General features: G+C 34.8%; 1 protein-coding gene across 1 annotated transcript in view; it reads right to left on the bottom strand.

The window, feature by feature from the left end:
• Positions 1–21,249, bottom strand: part of CHM (CHM Rab escort protein) — a 57,871-nt gene that overhangs the window by 22,867 nt on the left and 13,755 nt on the right. The window contains exons 3-8 of the mRNA XM_032196189.1: positions 16,232–16,304; positions 14,950–15,074; positions 11,170–11,545; positions 10,078–10,194; positions 9,288–9,408; positions 7,507–7,732 (exon numbers count right to left, since the gene is read on the bottom strand). Coding sequence (XP_032052080.1) covers positions 7,507–7,732; positions 9,288–9,408; positions 10,078–10,194; positions 11,170–11,545; positions 14,950–15,074; positions 16,232–16,304 — 1,038 coding nt within the window. The remainder of the gene's footprint in view (positions 1–7,506; positions 7,733–9,287; positions 9,409–10,077; positions 10,195–11,169; positions 11,546–14,949; positions 15,075–16,231; positions 16,305–21,249) is intronic.

The following is a 21,249-nucleotide window of genomic DNA, read 5'->3' as shown; positions in this document are numbered from 1 at the left end:
ATATATCCTGCCTTCTGTTTTTTAAAGGCATGGAGGGATTAATCGAGAAGTAGTTGTGCCAAGTGTGTAGACTTTACAAGAAAAAATATTTTCTTAAAGATGAATACTGCATGAACAGTTCTGGAGAAAGATCAAAGAAAAACATGTGAAAGGCTGAATTAATAAATTGTCCTCTTTCAATTTATTTATTTGTATACAAAGAGCTAGCAGTATTCTGGTTCTTAGGTGAAATTCTGTTTCCTGAAGGTCCCTAGAGAACTTCAGCATTTCCTACAATAATGTTTTATGTTCTAAAAACATTAATAGGTAGAATACAGACAAATCAAGTAATTATAGTGACTGTAGTTCAGAAAACAGAATTCATTTTCCCATAACAGAGTTCCCATAGAAAAAACAAGTCTCAGTCTCTTAACCCAGTGACCACCTGGGTTAAGATTAAAAAAAAAAAAAAAGCATAAAAAACATGTAAAAACCACCACCAAAGGAATACTGATGACAGTCTCTGTCACCTAGAACTGTCCTGGCATTTTGAAAACTATTGGAAAAGATAATACATGACAATAAATTTTTAGGCAAGCAAATGAAGAAAGTGTCAACTACTTAGATCTTTTCCTGGAGACTGTGTTCAGCATTCCTGTAAAGTTTTAAAAATCTCCAGATAGATTTTATAATTATCCTAGTTTATAATTCCAATTAACAAAATGACAGTTTTAAAACCACCCGAAAGTTTTCGCAGGAACCAGAATGCTACAGAGAAATATGTATTCAGTAGTGTGAAGAGTTGTAGCATAATGTACAGTACTTGACAGTAAAATGGGTAACAATAAAAACTGGTTTACTTGATTCTGCTTTAGAGCAGAAAACCTGAGAATCTGAGTAACATATCCAATTATCACTTACCCAAAGTACATCAAAATCTCTATGCACTTTTTCCATAGCTACAAGATAGGTATCATTTAAGTTTATCTCCCTGCCTAGCAAGGATTAATGTTTAGAGTTCATGATGTCTGAGCAGGCAAATCTGCACTGAAATGCAACTATTTCAAAAGTTTTTAAATTTGACTTCCTATTGCGTGACATACAATTTTAGGGTTTGGCAAGCCAGTGTTGTTGTCAAAGCAAGATTCTCTTCCAGAATCAAGCTCTCAATTCTGTTTATCCAAACATTCAACTATTTAACTAGCAAGTATCCGAGAAATTAAGTTCAAAGCACTGTAGCAATTTCTCAGAAATTAAAAGGAGAAAAAAACAAGAAAAAAAAGTTCAGCATTTTTTGTACTTCTGTGATACAAGTTAACCACAAATGCACCCTGAAGACTAATCTCTATGGCATGTAGAAGCGTGAGACCTGCCTTCCTGCACGTTCAATCAAGCTTGTAAAAGAAGCCGTTCCTCACAAAAAGTCCTTCATCTGCAATTATACAACAGTTCTGCCCTCGAAGAGGAGCTTGTGAGATCAGGACCATAGGGCATAGACACAAAAATGAGCAACTGTAGAAACCAGTCACTGAGCATTAGGTCATCTATAAAATGCATTTATGTGCTCTCTGCCTCCAGAAAAGACATAAAAATTCTAGATATCTTAACCCGCAATGAAATTCAAAGACTTTTACTAATTCAGTAATGTTTTGGAGGTTGCCTTTTCTGTCTTTTAGTTTAATGAAACTAACGCTATATTGCATTTGCACTTACATCTCAGATCTGTAACAGAGAAAACATTCATGTTGTTTCCACAGATCTGTTCATAATGCTGTAATGTATTCAGATGTCTGTGTCCATATTCTTTAATATGAGCCATAATCTGCACTTACCCACACAAGCAGAGTAATTGGCTTGTTACAAGACTGATGAGAGATAATATCAAATAATGTATTAGATACACTTCCTTCATACTATTCTCTTTGTCTTAATTATCAAAGAAAATCAATACCAAAATAGCAGCTCCATTAAAACATTTATATTTTGTACTTTGTGTTCCAAATAGGTTTGTAAAACAAAGAAAGACTTATCTGAGTTTATATATATATATATATATATATATAAAGTTACATTTGTTTTTCCCATACCACAGGGTATATTCCAACCCCTATAATACAAACAATTCCTTGACTGAAAAGTTTTCTGTGCCTACTTAAGGATCTAAGACCCATATACATTGTCAGCATTCTTATGGTTCGGAGTATTCCATGTCATATATCCTAATGTTGGCTGGAAGTCTTTAGGAGGCATAAACTTTTGAAGACCACTACACTCCTAGTCAGTGAAACAGTAAGGATCAGAAAAGGGTTCATATTTGTAAATAATTTGCAACCAAACATCTCACTGAGAAGATAAAATCTAAAACGGCAAGGTATTTTCCAAGTCTCATACACTCAGAACACATTTCCCAGCAAAGGTTATTTCCAAATTAGAAGTCTTTTCCTGTCAAATCCTGAGAAATAATGTGGGCAAGGACACAAAAGCATTCTATAGCTTTATTAACGACAATGCTCACTGATCTGTGAATAACCTGAAAAAAATGAAGATTATTGAGTTACTTTACCAATCCATCCATCCATCACTAGAGAACAGGTTTCAGTATGATGGATTATTGCACTTCCCTGATGTTTATCCCAAGAAAGAGTTTCTCCTTAGGGCGAAAAACAAACAACTGATCCTACAAACAATCATGCTAAACACACTTGTCCATTGTGCATTCAGCTACCAAGAAATTGAAGAGAACTACATCAAGTTTGCCTTTAAAAGACAAACCGCACAGGAGGCTTTATCTAAAAGCTTCCTAGACAACTTAACATGGACATAATTGGAAATATTAAGTACCTGGGACAACCTTCTAAGCTTCAACGTTTGTAGCAGTTAATAGCCCAAATGTACGGGTAAAAACTGATTGCTCGTTTCTGAAATACATACAGGAACCTTTCAAATCAATCACAGAATCCATCATATCTCATTAATCTTCTTGTAAATACAGGGATTGAAAGGGATGACCCACCTTAATCAGATCTTTCCTCTACCACAAAATTATCCCTGCCACTGGCTCTGACACAAAATGACTCATTTCAGCTAGAACCTGCAACAACTCCTTAAAGGTTGTATCACCCACCGAATGCATACACAATGTAAAAGTTCAAAGCCTATTTATAGGAAAAGCAAGCCATTAATTGAATACCCATAGAAATCAGTGAATCACTGTAGCTCCTATGGCAAAGCAGCAGCAGACCACCTATTACCATGACCACATCTGTCAATTCTTGGATGACTTTTAACAAAGAAAAATAAATACAGGATGCGTAACCCCTCCAAGCCTTTACGAGATGACAGATGGCGTACAAACAGACTCCAATTCTCTCTAAAACTTCAACTAAGAAAATAACTGAACTACTGATTAGAAAGTATTTCCATTTGGATGCTTGCATTTGCAAGTGTCCAGAAAAAAGAATCTGAAAACAAATTGAAGAGAAATTAGACACAGACTTGCCCAGAATTTGGAGCGTTCACAAAGCAAGCCCTGATAAAAATAACAGAAGTGAGGTCACAACCTGCAGCTGACTTCTCAGCTGGCATTCACCCTACTCAAACCACACTGGCCATGGATCAAGAGAATCACCACTGAAAACTTCCAGGAAAACTTCTCAAACAACAGCTGAAAATAAGATGCATATTTCACTGACAAGAAACACCGAAGTCAACTATTTACAGTATTTCTAAAGCAGCACTTCCAAACACTCCTCAAAACCATTAAAAATAAAATAAAATACTTGTTTCTGAAAAACAGAGAAGTAGATAACCTAGTATTTGGCAAACAAACAAATGAACAAATCTATAGTAAACTTAACAGTCTTACTTCACCCGCTAGTTACAAAGGAAAAATTGTAAGTTGACAATTTTAAGATTTACCTCCTGTATCAGGAAATACTTGGGGCATTTCCTAATGTTTTCTAAAAGCAGGAAAAAAATACTAAATTTTAAACAATCCAGATGTTGCATGAGTAAGGCCTGAGAGCTTTCAATGATGCTCTAATGATGTTCAGAGACACTTTTTCAAGAAAATGAAAGTTGTATTGCAGATTTGCAACAAATATGTTAGCAGTGAACTGCAAAACCCACTGATTTCTATAGCTGCCTTTCCTGTATTTCAGTGAAGTTTTGGTGTCCTATGCTTACTGTACCAAAGGGAAAGGTTTGATTTGATTTTCCCTAAGAATAAGATGTTATTTATTTTTTTATTAAGCGTAACACTATTACTTAATTAGAAAAGAAAGAAGAAAAGAGTTTCAGATCTGTAAGTTTGAACCGAAGGAAGCTGCTCATATACAGGCTAACAAAAGTTCTGCTGCTTATCAGCTTAGAATAACACAAGGCTTCCAACGACCTTCCTTGTACCACGAATCCAATTTATGGAGACAGAAATCTCACATCTGTACCTCGACATATTGGGAGGTACATTACAGTGATATAAAAGTTTAATTTTCTCTCCTAAACCATACCTGTTTAAACCAATAAAGAACTAACACCGCTTTTCCTCACTCAAGTGTCATCAGTAGTTATAAAATGTTGTACTGTTTATGCAGAATTCATTTGGAATGCAAGGATGTGACTTACAAATGTCTTTGACTCATTCACATAAATATGCATGTATGCCATTTATAACAGTAGCCTTGATGAGAACACACAGTGTAACTGGCTGCAAGAAACGCTTAAGAGGTTTACATTAAAACAGAATATAGAACGGTGGTTAGAAATCACAGAACAGGTGACACCTTACTCTGATAACCTGGTGATAAAAACTGTAGGGTATGATGTATAGGTTGTTGCATTGCCACTTTACTACACAGTCTGAACAGGATTCCTCAGTTTTATCAAGACATAATGCCCAAGGCAGACCAGATAAAGTAATTGCAATTAATCTAAAAAAATTGTGACTGCCTCCTAAACTGTTTGTTCATTTACAGAAGAAGACACTTTAAACTTCTTTATTTTTTTACCGGAATGTTACGTAATACTTTTTTTTTAAAAAATCATAATTACTTCTTGGTTTGACAGAATGGTTTGCTTCAGCAATTTAAACACTCTCCTTATTGTACTCGTAAGACTTAGTATTCAACAAAACCAACCAACCAAAACAAACCTAAAATGCACTAAGCAATGGGTATAAATGGGAAGTTCAATTCATATTCATGGAAGCTTTCTGATAAGAAAATTTTAAAAACTTCTAGACACCATTATTGCTAACTCTTGAAATATATTGCTGTTATAGACAAGAAAATTGACAGTGCTGGCTATCAAACAAAATGAAACCGAAGAGCTTTCCAGAATGCAAGAGAAACTATTTTGAAAAGAATCTACCCAGGAAGACATAACTGAAATTCTAAAATTGTAGTTATTAAATTTAATTATTTTTTCAGGTAGATTAAGGTCTAGTGAGACAGACTGCAAAACTTGTGCTTCTGTCGTATCTCTGATTATCTTTTGATTTATTAATCTGTTGGTATCTGTTGGTCAGGTACAGGTATCTAGTGATGTATGAAGTCCTACAAAACAGAAAAACATGCATGACGTCCATAAACACAAGTTCTATTGCACCACTATGCCCAGAGTCCTTATGTGGGGAAAAAAATTCAAATCTTTTTCCCAAAATCTCTGAGTGCTTAATTACATAATTCCACTTAAAATAAATCTCTAAACAAATACAGTTTAAGTTGCAGATGAAAGTCTATTGAAAAAAAGCTACCAAATAACATTTCTAGTCATTACTCAGTGAACTAAATTACTGAACTAATTACTCAGGGAACTAAAGGAACCATTAGGTAATTATACAGATAAATACTGAAACATCAGATCGGACAGTTCTACGTGGCCTTCATTAGTTGCTGAGGCCAAGTAAGACCTTCCACGATACGGCCAGCTGCTGGTGCCAAACACCTACTTTATAGACACCCTCCACGAAGTACAATGATTATTCCAGAATACTTCCATCAACACAGAAATGCATTCATCCTATATCCTGCGACATCGGCTCAAACCACTAAGGCCATTCTTCTAGCAGTAGCTTAAGTACTGTTATAAAGAAAAACACCATCTATCATGCAGACAAGTCAGGAAGATAACGTCCAATGGCATGCTATAAAACAGAATTTCTTAATTGCAGCACACACAGAAAAAGCAGAATTTGTCCATCAAAGAACAAAGTAGGGACTTTGCACTGATATTTAACTGAATGATATATGAATGCATCACTCACAGACAACAAAACAGCCTCACAGTGCAATACCAGTTTTTAAATAGAGCTAATGTTTACTTCAGACCTACAGGTTACTACATTAAAAACCCACATAGAGCAGATGGAAAGGCTGCTTGCCAGCAAATGAAAAGAAAAAAAAAAAAAAAACAACTCAGCCTTTTAAAAGCCAGCTGAACTGTTGGAAACAACTGAAAATTAAAACTACCCCTCTCTGCACATGTATTCTCGATGGCCCCAGAGCACCAGTCAACAACTCCCCTAGAAGACCTATGACCCCAGCACACCTCTGGAGTCACACTGAAGAATACACATCATGCCCACGGTTCAAGTGAAGGGGCTGAAGTGGATGTTGTAGTAGAGAACATATGGCTGCTGTTTAAGATGTTGGAATGTAAAATTGCAATATGGCGCAGTATGGCTCAGATGGCTCAGGGCTTTAGGATGTCTTATATGCTGTTCAAGTCACAGATGGAAGCTTGTGGTCTATAGACACAGATCTATAAAATGATGCCAAGAGTAAGTGTATGATTTCCCATCAGTTGACCTGAGCGGTTAAGTCTGTGATACAACAAAGGTGTCAGCACTGCGTAGTTTTTTGCTTAGTAATAAACTGGACACATGGCACTACTTTTGTTCTTTCAGAAAAATCCAGTTCACTATTAAATACAAACCTATGAAAGGACAAAAAACTTTCTAACACTAAATGCACTCTCAGCAGGAATTACCAACACAAACTGGTAACATACATCCCCTTTTAACTTCAAAAAGATTGAAAGACACATTTCCTCAACCTACCAATATGTACAGTCATCCTTTTGGACAGACACTGCTCCAAGTCTCCTCTGCCAGTTTTAAAAAGGGATAGCAATGTTTTAAACTATCCCATCCACTTCCTAGCACTTATTACCAAATGCAGTCATCACAACCACCACCCATTGCAATTTCTATTTGTAACAGAATGAAAATTGTTCCAAAGTATTAATATAGCATAAATTAAAACACTTCTGCTTTTCTGAATGAAACTCTTCAAAATCTAGTTTTCTCATCTGATCAGCTTGGTGCTCCAACATCCTATGAAAGATTTCTCTTCCTCCTAAAATGTGCACTTTTTTTTTTTGAGAATTTTGTAGCCAATGAAAATATAAAGCAAATAAAACCAACAATAAATTGCTAGTAGAATGATTTCTATTGAATGACCTCCATCAGCATTAGGTTACTGAGTACTTCCTGTTTTGAAGAAAGGTATTAAAAACAGTAGGGCCTACCTGCAAAAGCATTGTGGAATCTCGCCTTGACCATACAGAGGAAACAAAAACGGCGTATTGCCATAGCGGCCAAGGCACTGAAGAAATTTTCTTGTTGCCTGAAGACCTTCAACAGTGCCGCAATCAGTCTCCGAAACCATTGCAATAGAATGAAGAATGAAGTGCTGCAAGCTAGGTGTTAACTTTCGTGTTCTTAAGAACTGAGCAAACGTACTGTTCTTGTAGTCTGAGAAAAAAGTAAAATCAGGTAAAGGATATAGCATGCCATCTGTATTTTCTCATGTACTTCAACTTAAAGAGAAAACTTTTCTATTTAAATACACAACGATAAATCTCAAAAGCAAATGAGTCATTCAACAAACATTGCTCAAAATGGATTATCAAAACTGAGGGAATTTTAATTACTTCCATAAATTTAGTTTTCACAGAAGACAGAAATACCACTCCATTCAAATATTTCAGAATAACACAAAGCAACTGCATGAGACTCAAACCTTCTAGACAGTAACATCTAAATATGGCTTCCTCTATTTATTACGTTACAATGATCTAAATTCATTTCTCATTTTTGAGAAATGTGAGAAGCTATGGACAAAAACCCACTGGTTTCCAAGAGCCTGAGGATGCTAAGTTACTCAGATACCCTGCAGTACACCCATTCAAGAAGAGTACTGCTGAATCTATGCTGAGGTAGATATGAAAGTGTATAGAGAAGTCATTCACTTTTTTTTTTTTTTTTTTTTTTTAGTGAGAAGGGGCAAAGTTTATTTCAAATATTTTAAATCGACCATTTGCTCACAACAAACAAGTACAGATGACATACACAGCAGCCAGGGATGAGGAAGCACATTTCCCCTTCAGATTAATACTATTGCTGACACATTTTTAAATTCATAGAAATGCAGGTCTTTCAGGAAATATATAATACAAGCATTGCATTTTACTTATACATCTCTGAAAACCTTCAGTAACTTTCATAAAACCTGTTTGTTTGTTTTTTTTCAGTAAAAGACTTGCATTTAAGCAATAACATGCTTCAATACCATTCAGAGTTCTGTTCTTAAGCTCTTTTCTATTATGTGAAAATTCACATGAGTCAGAAGCACTTCCATCAATGCTATGCCTAGTGTTTATTATCAGGCCATGGTATTGTGTTTAAGATTCAACCGGTTTTATAAGGAATGTATTTTACTACCTATTGTACAGCAATGCAAAGCATAAGATGACAAGTGTTTTTTTTTTTTTTTTTTAACTTTCTAAAAAAAGTTTTAATCATATTAATCTTCTTACATAACTCCAAATTATATCAAAAAAAGCTTTAAAAATATTTTAACTATCATGAACTCTTCCTATTAAAAGTGTGCCTTTCAATGTATGTAATGATCTCACCAGGAGCAATTTTAAAAGTCTTTACATTAGACTAACCTGACTTAAAATACTCCAAGTTACTTCTCAGGTTACTTTAAAGTGTAGGAACAAAATGTGTTTAACTATCTCTGGAAGTAAAATAAATTTAATGTCATTTAGGTACATGAGGTTGAAGAGGAAAATTGACTAACGGAAGGGAGGTGATAGACACCCACTCTCTTCTTCGGATGAGGCTTAAATAGAAGAATTTAAATTGAATTGGTCTGGAATTTAACACTGGAAAAGGTCAGAGAATACTTTGAAAATGAATCCATAAAAATAAACAAAGTGAAAATACTGGAGAACTATCAATATCGTGCATAACTGAGTGAACTCAGAAGACAAGGATGTTACACTGTTCAATGAAACACTACCTTGAAATTCATCAGGATGTTGTTCATAGTCCAAACAAAACGTCAAAAATTTCATTAGCATTCGCTTTTCCACCATAGTGAGCTGTCTGCTGTTGAAGACATCTGCTCTAGAACAAGGTACCTGGAAAACATTTTTTTTAATATAATTTCAGATATTGTCCATATTCTGCGTAGGAAAAACATGAAATAATACTATAGCTAATTACCTTACAGATATTGTAAAGTTCTATCTTCTATTGTAGCTACTTTCTTATATATTTATTTCCATTTTCTATTATAACAACAAGAAAAGTTATCTGTTTTCCACAAAGATATTCTAAAATCTTTTTCCTCCTCTTTTCTTTTTAATTTCTCTTCAATTTCACTTGCATCTCCTCTGACTGCAGTTTTAATGAAAACAGCTTCCATTAATTAACTATGCCATATATCTCCTGTTGCCATTATCAGACCAATGATTTCTCTCCTCAGTAGCAGAGAGACAAATCAAGTCTATGCCAGGTATTTGAAAATCTACTACCTGTGAATCTTTAAGAATTAACTGCTGAGTCAGACCATGGTCTAAATATTTGATTAGACAAAGATTCATGAGTATACGTTACCGAACTGCACTTTTTTTTTTTTTTTAATATTTATATATAACATTTACAAACCCTTCTCATTCCAGGAATGAAATAAGTATCAGGCCATTTTTAATTAGTAGCTTGTTACAAAACTCTCATGAAAACAATTTCAAGCTTTTTGACTTTAAAAAGATGAGATTAAACACACACAGTACATTGTTCTACAATACCTGTTCTACTTTTCCTTCTCGAAAAGCAAGAATTCTTGTAGCATTTTTAAACTCTGCATATCTGCTAACGTTCGACTTAATCAGAAGGTCAATTAACAGACCTCGGGAGTAAAGCAGCTGCACAATGAACAAAAAAAAAAGGTGAGTTAAGAGAAAATGTCTACATCAAAAGAAAATAGTGACATCAACAGTACTCATTTGCAAGATACTTTCTGTAACTCTTCTTAAGTACACACAGTAAAATCCCAGTAAACGAATATCAAGATGTAATAGGTGCAAAAGAATATTAAAATAATTGAAGTGATCACACAGAGGCAAGCAGGTGAGCAGTCCATAGGAGAGAAGGGGAGAAGGTTTCAGCTTACTGCTCATTTGGTTTTAAGAGTCTGGGGATCATAACTTAAGAGAATCATCTTGGATGATTTTCTGAATTGTACACTATATATCCTTGATCACTGTACTTTAAAACCATCACTTCCAAATATCAGTGATGTACATGACCCTGCCTAAGTAAATCATCACTATCTGTTTCTTAAATTACCTGAAACAAATCAGTTAAGGTTTAATCTGGTAGAATTTAAGATAAAGGTTTACAGGAACACTCACTAGGACACTAGCAGAAGGTCTGTGTCCAAGTGCTGGAGAGAGACAATGCAAATTTTGCCAGAGAGCCGGGGGGGAGGGGGAGGAAGAACTATTTTTCATTTTTAAAATATCAAACATCTCCATTTAGATTGATTTTCCTTTTTTTTTTTTATTTTTTTAATGGTAGTATTTTTTAATGGTAGTATTTAAAAAGAGCAGCTTTGCAGATACTACGTAAATGCTAAATCTCAGGAAATAGTTACTTTTATAGATAGTTTTCTGACCTATGCTTTACAGCCTCTTTGATTATAAACCAACATTGAAGAGCAACATATGAAATTGCTTCTCTTCATTATCATAGTACTAATGCTGGTTTACTTCTCCAGAGAACGTATTTTTTGCTTCAAAGATACTGTATCAGACCTCTTAAAAAAGTTGTGGCCTGTTTGTTTATTTTAATTTCATCACATCAAGCAAAGCAAATGTACTCTGTCAGTAAGTTCCTACCTTGGAAACTAAATCAATATTAAACCTTCTGCCTTCCCTAACAATTTGGGAATACATAATTTTCTTTGGTTCTTGGGCAGAAACTTCTGATGGTGGAGCTTCAGCTTTTCCTAAATCCAGAGCGGACTCGCTTGAAGACACACTAGGAGAACCTTCACTCTCACAGTTTACTTCTGTATCATTCTCTTCCACTGTACTTGCTGTATCCACGCTCGCAGCCTTTTCTGGTTCGCAGCTCTCAGCCCTTGCTACGGCACTGTCCAGTGGTGGGCACTCTTTGTTTGGGTCCTGAGCAATCGCCTCAGCACCAGAGGCTCCAAATACAGGCAGCTTTGGCAATGCACCGGCTTCTTCAACATCTTTGGCTGAATCCTGACTGATTAAAAACACAAGGGGAAGAAAGAGGGGGAAAAAAAAGTCTTTAAGAGTCTTTAAATCTTGTTTAAAGTTTTGAGTCTGTGCCAGGAATGGAAAGCTCAAGCCCTTCTTAAAAAGCATTAGTTTCTTTATCCTGGCCAAATCGGGTGTATCACACCCACTAAAGAATTCTGTTTCCTTGACTGAAAATCATTCAAGAGGAGTACTTTTACTGGGGAAAAACGCAAGAAAACACTTTTGTGTTCTTATTTAGCGAACTCAAAAGATTGAATGGGCTTAACATGAAAAACAAAGCTCCACTGGTGATACACAGTACACATCTACATGAACAAAATAAATATATTTTTAAAAATGGAGTAACATAACCTAAGTTTTTCCTACAGATAAAAACCCTCTAAAATCAAAATGCAAAAAGAGGCATTAAAGTCATTAAGCTTGGATATATAAAAAAATGAAACTCGCAGAAGAAAATACAAATGCTTTATATAACTAAGACTACTTTCTCTTATTATAACAAGTCCTTTAGAACAGCATGGAATTTTGAACTGAAGTTTATGTTGAATTTTTGATTACTTTTTTCTGCTCTTATCTTGCGTTCAGTTTAGCTGCTCAAATAACGGCCATACAGAACAAAGTTCCCTCACATGGCTAAGTTATTATTTTGCATGTTACAGATTTGTTCATTGTTCTGATGAATTTCTAATATGCATATGATACAGGCAGGCAGTTAAAAGGAGGGAAATGACCACACAAGTGCTATCTAGTCCATTTCCTTTTCACAACACAATTCTTTAAAATTCCTCTTACAAAGCAGACCTGCACTTTTAATCATATCTACTCGTTTTATCTTGAACTTCAATGACATCTACCTTAGAAACTGGTACTTTTGAACTTAGAAGTTTAGTTTATACTACCAGCTGAGATGAATCAAATCAATGTCATTGTAAGTGAAAGGAGCTCAGCAATAATTTTACAGTATCTTTTTATCTTTATACCACAAGCCATTAATGCACTGAATAAACAATTTAATCTTGGCTGAAAACTAATGAACTACGATTTTAAAGGTGACCTGCAAACTTACAGTACAAAATCTCAGTTACTGTCAGGATGGTTAAAATTCACCGAACACCAAGAAATTATTCAGCACACATAAAAATGCTCCTTCAAGTATCTGTAGACTTAGAGATGGAAATAAGAGGCACAATTTCTGTTCAAGTCAAAAATAAATATGGGAAGAGAAACCCTCTCTTTGAAAAGTTCCTCCTTGCTTATCTCCTTTTGAACTCAGGGAGCTGATGAACGTAAGAGTCTCTTGCATCTCAGCTTGTGCACAGCCACCAGGAAGCACTTATCTGTGAATGGGGTAAAATATTGCCCTGGGAAATACAGGAATGGTTACAAGGAAGCACTAATGAAAGAAGTCTGTTTCTGTACATTGATTTTTTTTATGTCTTCTTGCTTTATACTGCAAGCATTAAATAAGTATAAAATATAAAAGACAAAGTACTTTGTCAGTTGTTTTTAAAAAGTAATCCCTATTAAACCTACAAATGAAGGTCAATTCAATTTTGGGGTTCTGTTTGGTTTTACTTACTTATTGTACTTATTTTAAGGATTTTGCAATATGGTGTTAATAAAGATGTGTTAATGCAATAACGAAGAATAGTATTTTTTATTCAACCATCCTACAGTTTTCTGTCCCTCAAAAATTCGGAGAAAATTCTTTCTATCTTCTCCCAAGTTCAGTGTAACAGCATGTTTAAAATGTGACTAAATTGTATTGTTATTTAAAAAAATCAAAATAAAATTTGGATTCACAATACGTTGTCTTTTTAATATCATTGAAAAGCAGTTTAACAAATGTTGTATTTACATATTTTAACTCTATTCAATTCCATCTTAATGAATACATACATTTGTATGATTTGCATCTCTACACATTTCATAATGAACGAGTAAAACCTGTATATAATCTAAATTCATGACATTCTTCCTATAGGAAGAAATATCCCTGAATAATGTAAAAACTGTCTATAAAAATCACTCAAATTGAACTTTTGTACCAACAATTATTCTCCTAATTCAGAAAAAAATAATACATCTGCAGACAAATTGTTGTGTAAATTTAGAATATTATCTTCTACCATTCATCAATTAATGGTACTAACAAAGGAATATCTTAAAATGAATGTGTCTTATTAATGCCTTGTAACAGCAACCCCTTCAGATAGGTCAAATGAAAAATTGCCAACCAGCTGGTTAATTTATTCAGCACAGGTGTTCACTATTTATTTTTCAGCCATTTGCCTTTTTTCAATACAGCTTGTTGTAGACACAGTATTCTTTTCCTTTGATGGATGCACTTTGTTCTAAGGCCATTCATTTCAGATTTGCACTGTGTATATTATACTGCTACCCAGCTGTTTATTCTTTCAAAATAAATGTTTAATGGTTACTTCATAGGAGTTATAAAAGTTAAGCAAAAACAACAGAATCTAGCCAGAATGTGTAAATTGTCAGAAACACAATAATTGACTCTCTTGGAAAGTTTTGTGTTATTTTGAAAAACTTTTTCTTTGTTAGGTTTATCTATCTACCCCCTGTGTGTTGGGGGGGGAGAGAAGGGGATGTTTTCTTTTTGGTTTTGGCAATGATATAGACGGACAGCATGGTACTGCCAGACTAAGTTAAAGGCTTAAAAGTAGATCCAAGACAAAATGGAAGACTTGAGTATAATAATGCTCACTTCAACAAACTGTTAAGTCTTAGTGCTAGGGAACTTACTTTTGAGCCAGCCATCAATCAATAGCACATCTTAGAAAAATCATATGTAAAGTTAAGAGACTATGAAACGTAACCTAATATTGGCTCTGACCAGTATTTAATATATCAATATGATTACAATTACAATATTCAATTGATACAGCTTTAAAGCAAGCATAACGTTTTACCTGCTGTAAGGTTTAACAGCCATTACTGTGCAACAAAGAACTCTGGAATATTCTGAACTTGTGACCTTCAGATTGCAAAAGAGGCATTTTTTGTTTGTTTTAAACTGTGATGAAATAAATATGAAATAAATATGTATTTCTATATGAGTATCTATCAGTATTTCCTCTAACTACCTATGATGTTATCTAGAGGATTCAAGGTTAAACTTAAATATGTCTCCTAAAGAACCTTTCAGGAATTAATTCTGCATAGTGTTCAGTTCAGTGCAAAACTCCAAAGATAAAAATAACGAATACAAAGTTCAGTTTTCAGTTGAGACCCCTCCCCATTTCCCTTTACTATTACTATGGCTATGCACTACTCAAGGTGAAATGCTTAAAGCCAAAAGCACAATGTAATCATTTACTGAGGGCATGAAAATAATTTGTAGATTTTCGTATTTATACTTACTCGCCAAAACAGAAAGCTTCTACGTGTTCAATAGTTTTATCCTTCTTGTTAAGAGAGATAACTTCTTCATTCTCAAGGATCAGTTTTCTCCAGTCTTCACATTCATCACTGCTTTCTGACTTTTCCTTATGAAAAACAATTATAAATTTATTTTTTGTATTCCCTGGCTGCTATTAATCTATATAAATCTTTATATTCTCAAATATAAAGGTATGTTGTACCTTTGTATATGTTAAAAAATACATGAAGAATTGTTTTTACTGTTTTAATGCCATACAGATTTTTGGAATTAAAATAGAACTGGTTACTTTATTATAGCACGCTAACATTTGTATTACTTTACTAGCTCTAGTGATCTGAAAATAATGGTAAATGAAATGCAACTTCTAATAAGAGATTTGAATGTAAGTTTGAATACAATCTTATAAAAGACAGGTTTGTTGTGTCCAGGTTATTTCCAAATTTTGATACAAAACTCTTTGAATCGACACCATATAAAAAAAAAAATATATATTAATTTGTCTAAACAGGAATCTCTAAATCATGTAACATAAAACTGAGAATATTAAAGTTCTGAGACTGAGCAACTCCTCTGATTACACCAGAGTAGCACCATGTGATATCAGGCATGAGACCGAACTGAAAAAGTCCCATCTTGTACAGACCAACAAGCTCATAATGCTTCAGTAAATAACGCAACCAGCCATTTGCTAATACAGTCTAAGTGCTCACTCTCCTAAATAAATATCATCTTCAAAAGATTTCTAGTAGACTGTCATGAATTAGACAAACTTTGGTAATTGAAAACTACACTATCAAGATTCATCTTTCTGTCCTGGTTACAGAACATTTCAATGCAAGGATCCAGTAACTGCCTTTCTTACAGCTAAAAAGAATCAGCTGAAAGCACAAAAGAAAACCAAAGGGTGTTGAAACATCAGTGTAGGAAATTTGCAGAAGGTGCTCAGAAAGGAATCAAAACTACAGTACAGTTGCTTCTACAGAAATTCAAGAACCTCAAATGTCCAACGCAGCACTAGACTGTTTGGTCTCAGATGGTAATTCAGTCTTAGTATAACAGTATAATCAGGTGGATCAGTCTCAGTATGATAGGCCATACAGATGAGTTTTAACCAGGAAAGCTGGTAAGTAGAAACTTACTGGATTTGTAAAATTACCAAAGAGAAAGAACACCGTGATAATCTGTTTTATAATAAATTATGCAAACAACTGGGATTGAACATTAAAAAACATTAAAATAAGTAATCTGAGAAATTTTTACCTGATTTTCTTTAATCCAGGACAACAATCCTGAAAAGCTAAAACTGGCCCAGTTTCCACCATAGTAATTTCTCCTGCAAAGAAAAAACAACAGTGAAAATTGACAGACAGAATACACAGCCTTTTCAGATTTAAAGGAAAAGACAAACAACCAAGTTTCGAGACACTCAAAATATTTTTGATGACAGATTTTACAGGTGCAGTGTACACAAGTTGGTATAATATTTCAAAATCCTTGACTAGATGTAAAATTTCCATTTTCATTTATTCTATTAATCTCTGATCAAATAAACTGTAGTCCAGTATCAGATTATTCAGATGGCAAATTAAATAATGCTGAGAAAAGCGCACGGGATGCTGCAAGTAAAGAAAAACATAGATAATACTGCTTTTTTGGCCAACACTAACTCAAATATGTACAGCGCTATGGTCATCTTTCCTTAAAGTGGAGTCAAACTAACTAGTCTGCCAGTTTCAATTTTGCCCTCAGAAAAGCCAGTTAAGGTTTTATACTCCACAGTTTCAAGTTCTTGCGGGACTTACCAGCTTTGACACAGGAAGCCAGCCATACAGCTTCTGATTGAAGCTGATTTGAAAGCTAACACAATAGCACCGCATGCCACCTCTAAACTAACAGTAGTTCCTGAGGTGGATGGGCAAAAAGGTTAAGTAAATTCATCTTGGGTGCAGACAGGAGAACCCACATCTCCCTTACCCATTATGTCAAGTAACAGAAAGTTCACTCTATTGTTTATCTACTGTTCTTCTACAGAACAGATTACAACAGACTGTTAAGATTCTCTGGCAAAATCATCATTAAGCTGCATATACTGTAGGTGGAGCCAAAGGAACTGATTTGTAGAAAATGATCCTATCTCCTTGACTATTTTTCAGTTTATATATATCACCTTCTGCCTTGAAAATATTAGTTTACCTGCTTTAAATCAAAGGAAATCAATAGTTCTGCTGTTAATCAGATAGTTTCTACATGCCCTTTTGATTTTTTTTTTCTACCAGTATTTCTCTAAACATTGGCCATCTGGATGAATTAACTTTTGTTACCGTGCATATCAGATCTTAAATATTTAACAACTTCAATGGGAAAAATTGCAGTCGGAGCAACTGCATTTGATAAAATCAATAGTTCTTACAAAATAAAACGGTCACTTTAGGGTTTCCCTCTGTTCTCTGGCACTGTTGCTGGCACTTCAGGAGAGTGCAGGGTACCAAAAATGCCCTCCTGAATGGCCATCTAGTGTTATTGCATATGCTAAAAAGGAACATTTAGGAAGGAAGGTAGTTTTGTATTTTACAGGATAACGCAGACTGGTAAACCCAACAAACTTAAAATCTTATCACAACCACCTCCATTTCTGGACTGTAGAAATAAGTACAAAAAAAAGGAAAACTTAAATTTGGGGTTGATTCTACTGTTTAAGATGGGGATGTTTTTGACAAGGCTTATCTGTACCGACAAAGACTTCATTAAGAGTGTCAGCCCCCTTACAGCACCAGAGGGTGATGCTCTATGCTATGTTGCTTACTTAGCATATGAAAGACAGATGTCTGCTAAACAATGCCTAATTGTTCCTGACTAGAAACTGACCTAAAAAAGTCTTTCAGCCACTGCAAAGCAATAGTGAAGAACATAAATAGGACATCTTTTGAAAAGACAACAAAATGCAGCATTCACTGAATAAGGATGGCTTCAACTGTTTAAGGCCATGAACGGGGAGGACTCGGTCTGTACTTTATGGATACCCAAGCTGTTTATCCTGCAGTTTGGTTATTCCAAGAACAACAGCTTCATTTGCAGATCTGTTACCAACCAGAAACTCTAATCATCTATAGAAATGAGTTCGTACTTACCTCTTTATGTGAATGATGTGGGGCAAGGCTTAAAAAGTTTGTTTGGTATCATTTTGATTACAAAGTGAGGAAGATTAAACAAAGTGAGTAAGATTATACGACATGCCTGATTCCGCCAGATTTCAGTCTGCGTAACAGCAACTTGCTGTTGTTTGCCCTGATAATGGCAGCTTTCTTTTAACTGTCAATAGCGCAGGTCAATTTCTTCCTCTTTCTCGAGATTCCACTGAATAACAAGTTCAATACCCATATATTATCTGTTGCTTCCGGGACTTCCAAAAAACCCACAGCCACAAAGATTTATTTTTCAGGGAATCTGCTGCTTAGCTCCAAGTTTCCTTGAATATGGAATACAATCTGGCTGTCAGAACAAGCAAGGTCATTGATCACAGAAACCGCAGAAAACACCTGCCTAAAATTAGGACTGCATTTCTTGAAACTATACCAATAAAAATTCAAGCACATTTAGAATTAAAACTTTCAGTAAGAGAAACTGATATGTTATTTTCATAGAAAGTTATGAAAGTTTGTTTGTGAGCTGCCAGACACCTTTGATGTAAACATTCCTCTGTTCATCAGGTGGATTTTCCTTTGAAACTGCTTTCCTTTTTAACCACCACTGATGTGAATCAATCTTTTCAACAAAGCACCACATAATTCTGTTCTGAAGCTCAATCAGTCCTGAGAAGATGGTATGGTCTTTCTCAAACGAAAAATGAATCACAGCTGTCTTTCCTCTCTTCTGGCATCTGAGCACCATTCCCAAGTTACGGTACACAACCCCCAATATTAATCTTCTCTGGAAGCATCAACTTTCAGATTTTTTTTCGTCGGAATTTTAATTATCTCACCCTACATTACATGATGAATCAGGATTGCTTAATTTTCCCATCTGAAAACACCACAGTAAGAAGGTAGACAAGGCATAATTATTGTGATAATGAGTAAAGTTTTCTTTGGAAAAGTTTTGAAGTAGAAAGAAAAGAATTGACTTAGGGTTTTACAATTTGGACTCATTTGTAAAACGGTATTTTTGTTATAATTACCCAAAGATGGGCTATAACAAAGAATTCTTTAAAGTAATAGCCAAGATCAAAGCCTAATTAAAGCTAAAATATTGTCCCAACATCACTAAATATCTCCCTTCTCTTGCTATATTAGCTGACTACAAAGACAGATTTTCTTTTTCTTTGGGTTATAACTAATTATCCTCTAGATAAGAGCATGAAACATTGCAAACAGAATTCTGTGAAAACACATTTTGAAGAAATAACAATACAGTTAGAAATTTTTTTTTCTGTCCAGTTAGATAATGCAAGTTTTCTTTATGTAGCATAAATCATTTCCTAAATGCTACTTGTTCACATTTCCTTTATCCTTTCATATAGATTAAAATACTCACCTTTTAGTTCAGATTTTTCAAATCAGGAGTCTGTATTTTAGAAGTAATGTCAGAATTGCTTATGCTATTTTGCTAAGTTTTGGAAATGTAGCTGCAGTACCTCTACAAGAAGCTTAATTCTCACTTCTCCTACATTAGTTTGTGATTTTTTTTTCCTCAGTTATTAAAACCATTTTTTTTTTCTACAAATACTTTGAAAGCATTAGTAAATCCCTGCCTGGAACAGTGAAACTAAAAATTATTTCCATCTACTTAACATTCTTGGAACCTGAACCAAGAGAATACCTAATGGTATTTTTTAAAGACAGATTGCAATTTCAGAAACCCAGGACTTTCAAAAGCATGAATTATACAAGTAAAACATGAGTAAGAGCAAAAAAGGTATTTCATGGACTGTGCCTGTGAAGAAGACTGCCCCTCTGAATGCCACGTCCCTACAGCCATGGTGTAACAGTCAAAACTGGTCATGTCTGAAAAAAAGCTGCTGATGCCTCATGATCGCTCCCAAGAGCTGCCTCTATCTGTCTGTCCTGCATTTGATCTTTCAGAAAGGAGTCTCCTGCCATCAGAGGAGCTGTCTTTTGCACAGGAAGTTACTGCCACATCGATTTTAAGGGTCTGAAAACAAAATGACCTCTGCTTCAAACCCATAAAGTTTCATGTGCTACCTATTAAGAACACAGATATTTATTTGAAATTCCCATTCTGCCGCAGTAACTGTGTTTTGGAGCAGAAAAAGTTTCCACGGATTTCAAGAGAAACAGTTAACCAAAACATAGCTTGAGATCCTCCAGCTCAACAGAAGGGGATGATGGTAGCCACCCAAAGTACATTAATTACATTACATCCTAAGGTAGCAAAAATAGCAAGGGTAATTATACCAGTTGAGACAGTTTTACACTGTAGCACCTCGCTTTAATTTCATATCCTAAACAAATATAACAACAACTTTTCCAAAAAAAGGATTAACCTGAATTAAGATTTTTTTGCCTAGGGTTCCTTTCTGAAAGTTGAATTATTCATTTTTTTTCTTGGAAAAATTGACTTGCTTTGAGAAGCAACCTTTCCCCTCTCTGCTTGCTGCGCTTATACAGCTATGGCTATGTGAAGACCTGAGTTGTGTTACATTATGGATTTTTCAAGTTGTGAAAAAATGAGACAGCCATAGCATGAAGTGGAACATACTACACAGATATAGTGATGTTTTTCAATGCTCAGATAAAACAATTTTGGAAGGAACTTTTCAGTACTCCATGTACAAAGAGGTCAAAAGACAAGAGAAAGACTGGAGAAGTAGACAGAGCAAACTGAGCACAAGGGAGAAGTTAAAATCCTGCATCATGACAGTTCTCCTTTGTCTTCCAGTTAAATTCTACGTGGAAAGATAAATCAGCAAAGAATGACATCCAGAGCAAGGTTACAATCTACAAATGTTATATTCTAGATGCTGAAAATTAAATACAAAATGTAGCTAAACGTGCCTCACCTCTAATCCCCCATCTTCAATAACCAAACCACTATACAGTTATATTTGTATAGAAGAAAATAGGCAAAGGACCAAAATTGGAAGAGATAGCAAACCACCAGCAGAAAATCCTATGCATACGAACAATTACTGTGGGAGGTACACTCACTTGAAGTAACCAACTTTTAGTCTTGATCTGCCTTCCTTCAGCAACTTTGAGTTTAAAATAGGTGCCAATCTCCGCATTTTAAATTGCAAATTACTTCTCTAAATCACTTAATAT

The sequence above is a fragment of the Aythya fuligula genome, chromosome 13 (genome assembly GCF_009819795.1).
Source record: "Aythya fuligula isolate bAytFul2 chromosome 13, bAytFul2.pri, whole genome shotgun sequence".
In the NCBI taxonomy this organism is placed as follows: Eukaryota; Metazoa; Chordata; class Aves; order Anseriformes; family Anatidae; genus Aythya; species Aythya fuligula.
The sequence above is the reverse complement of the archived record's forward strand: the minus strand, read 5'-3'. Positions and strand labels throughout refer to the sequence as shown.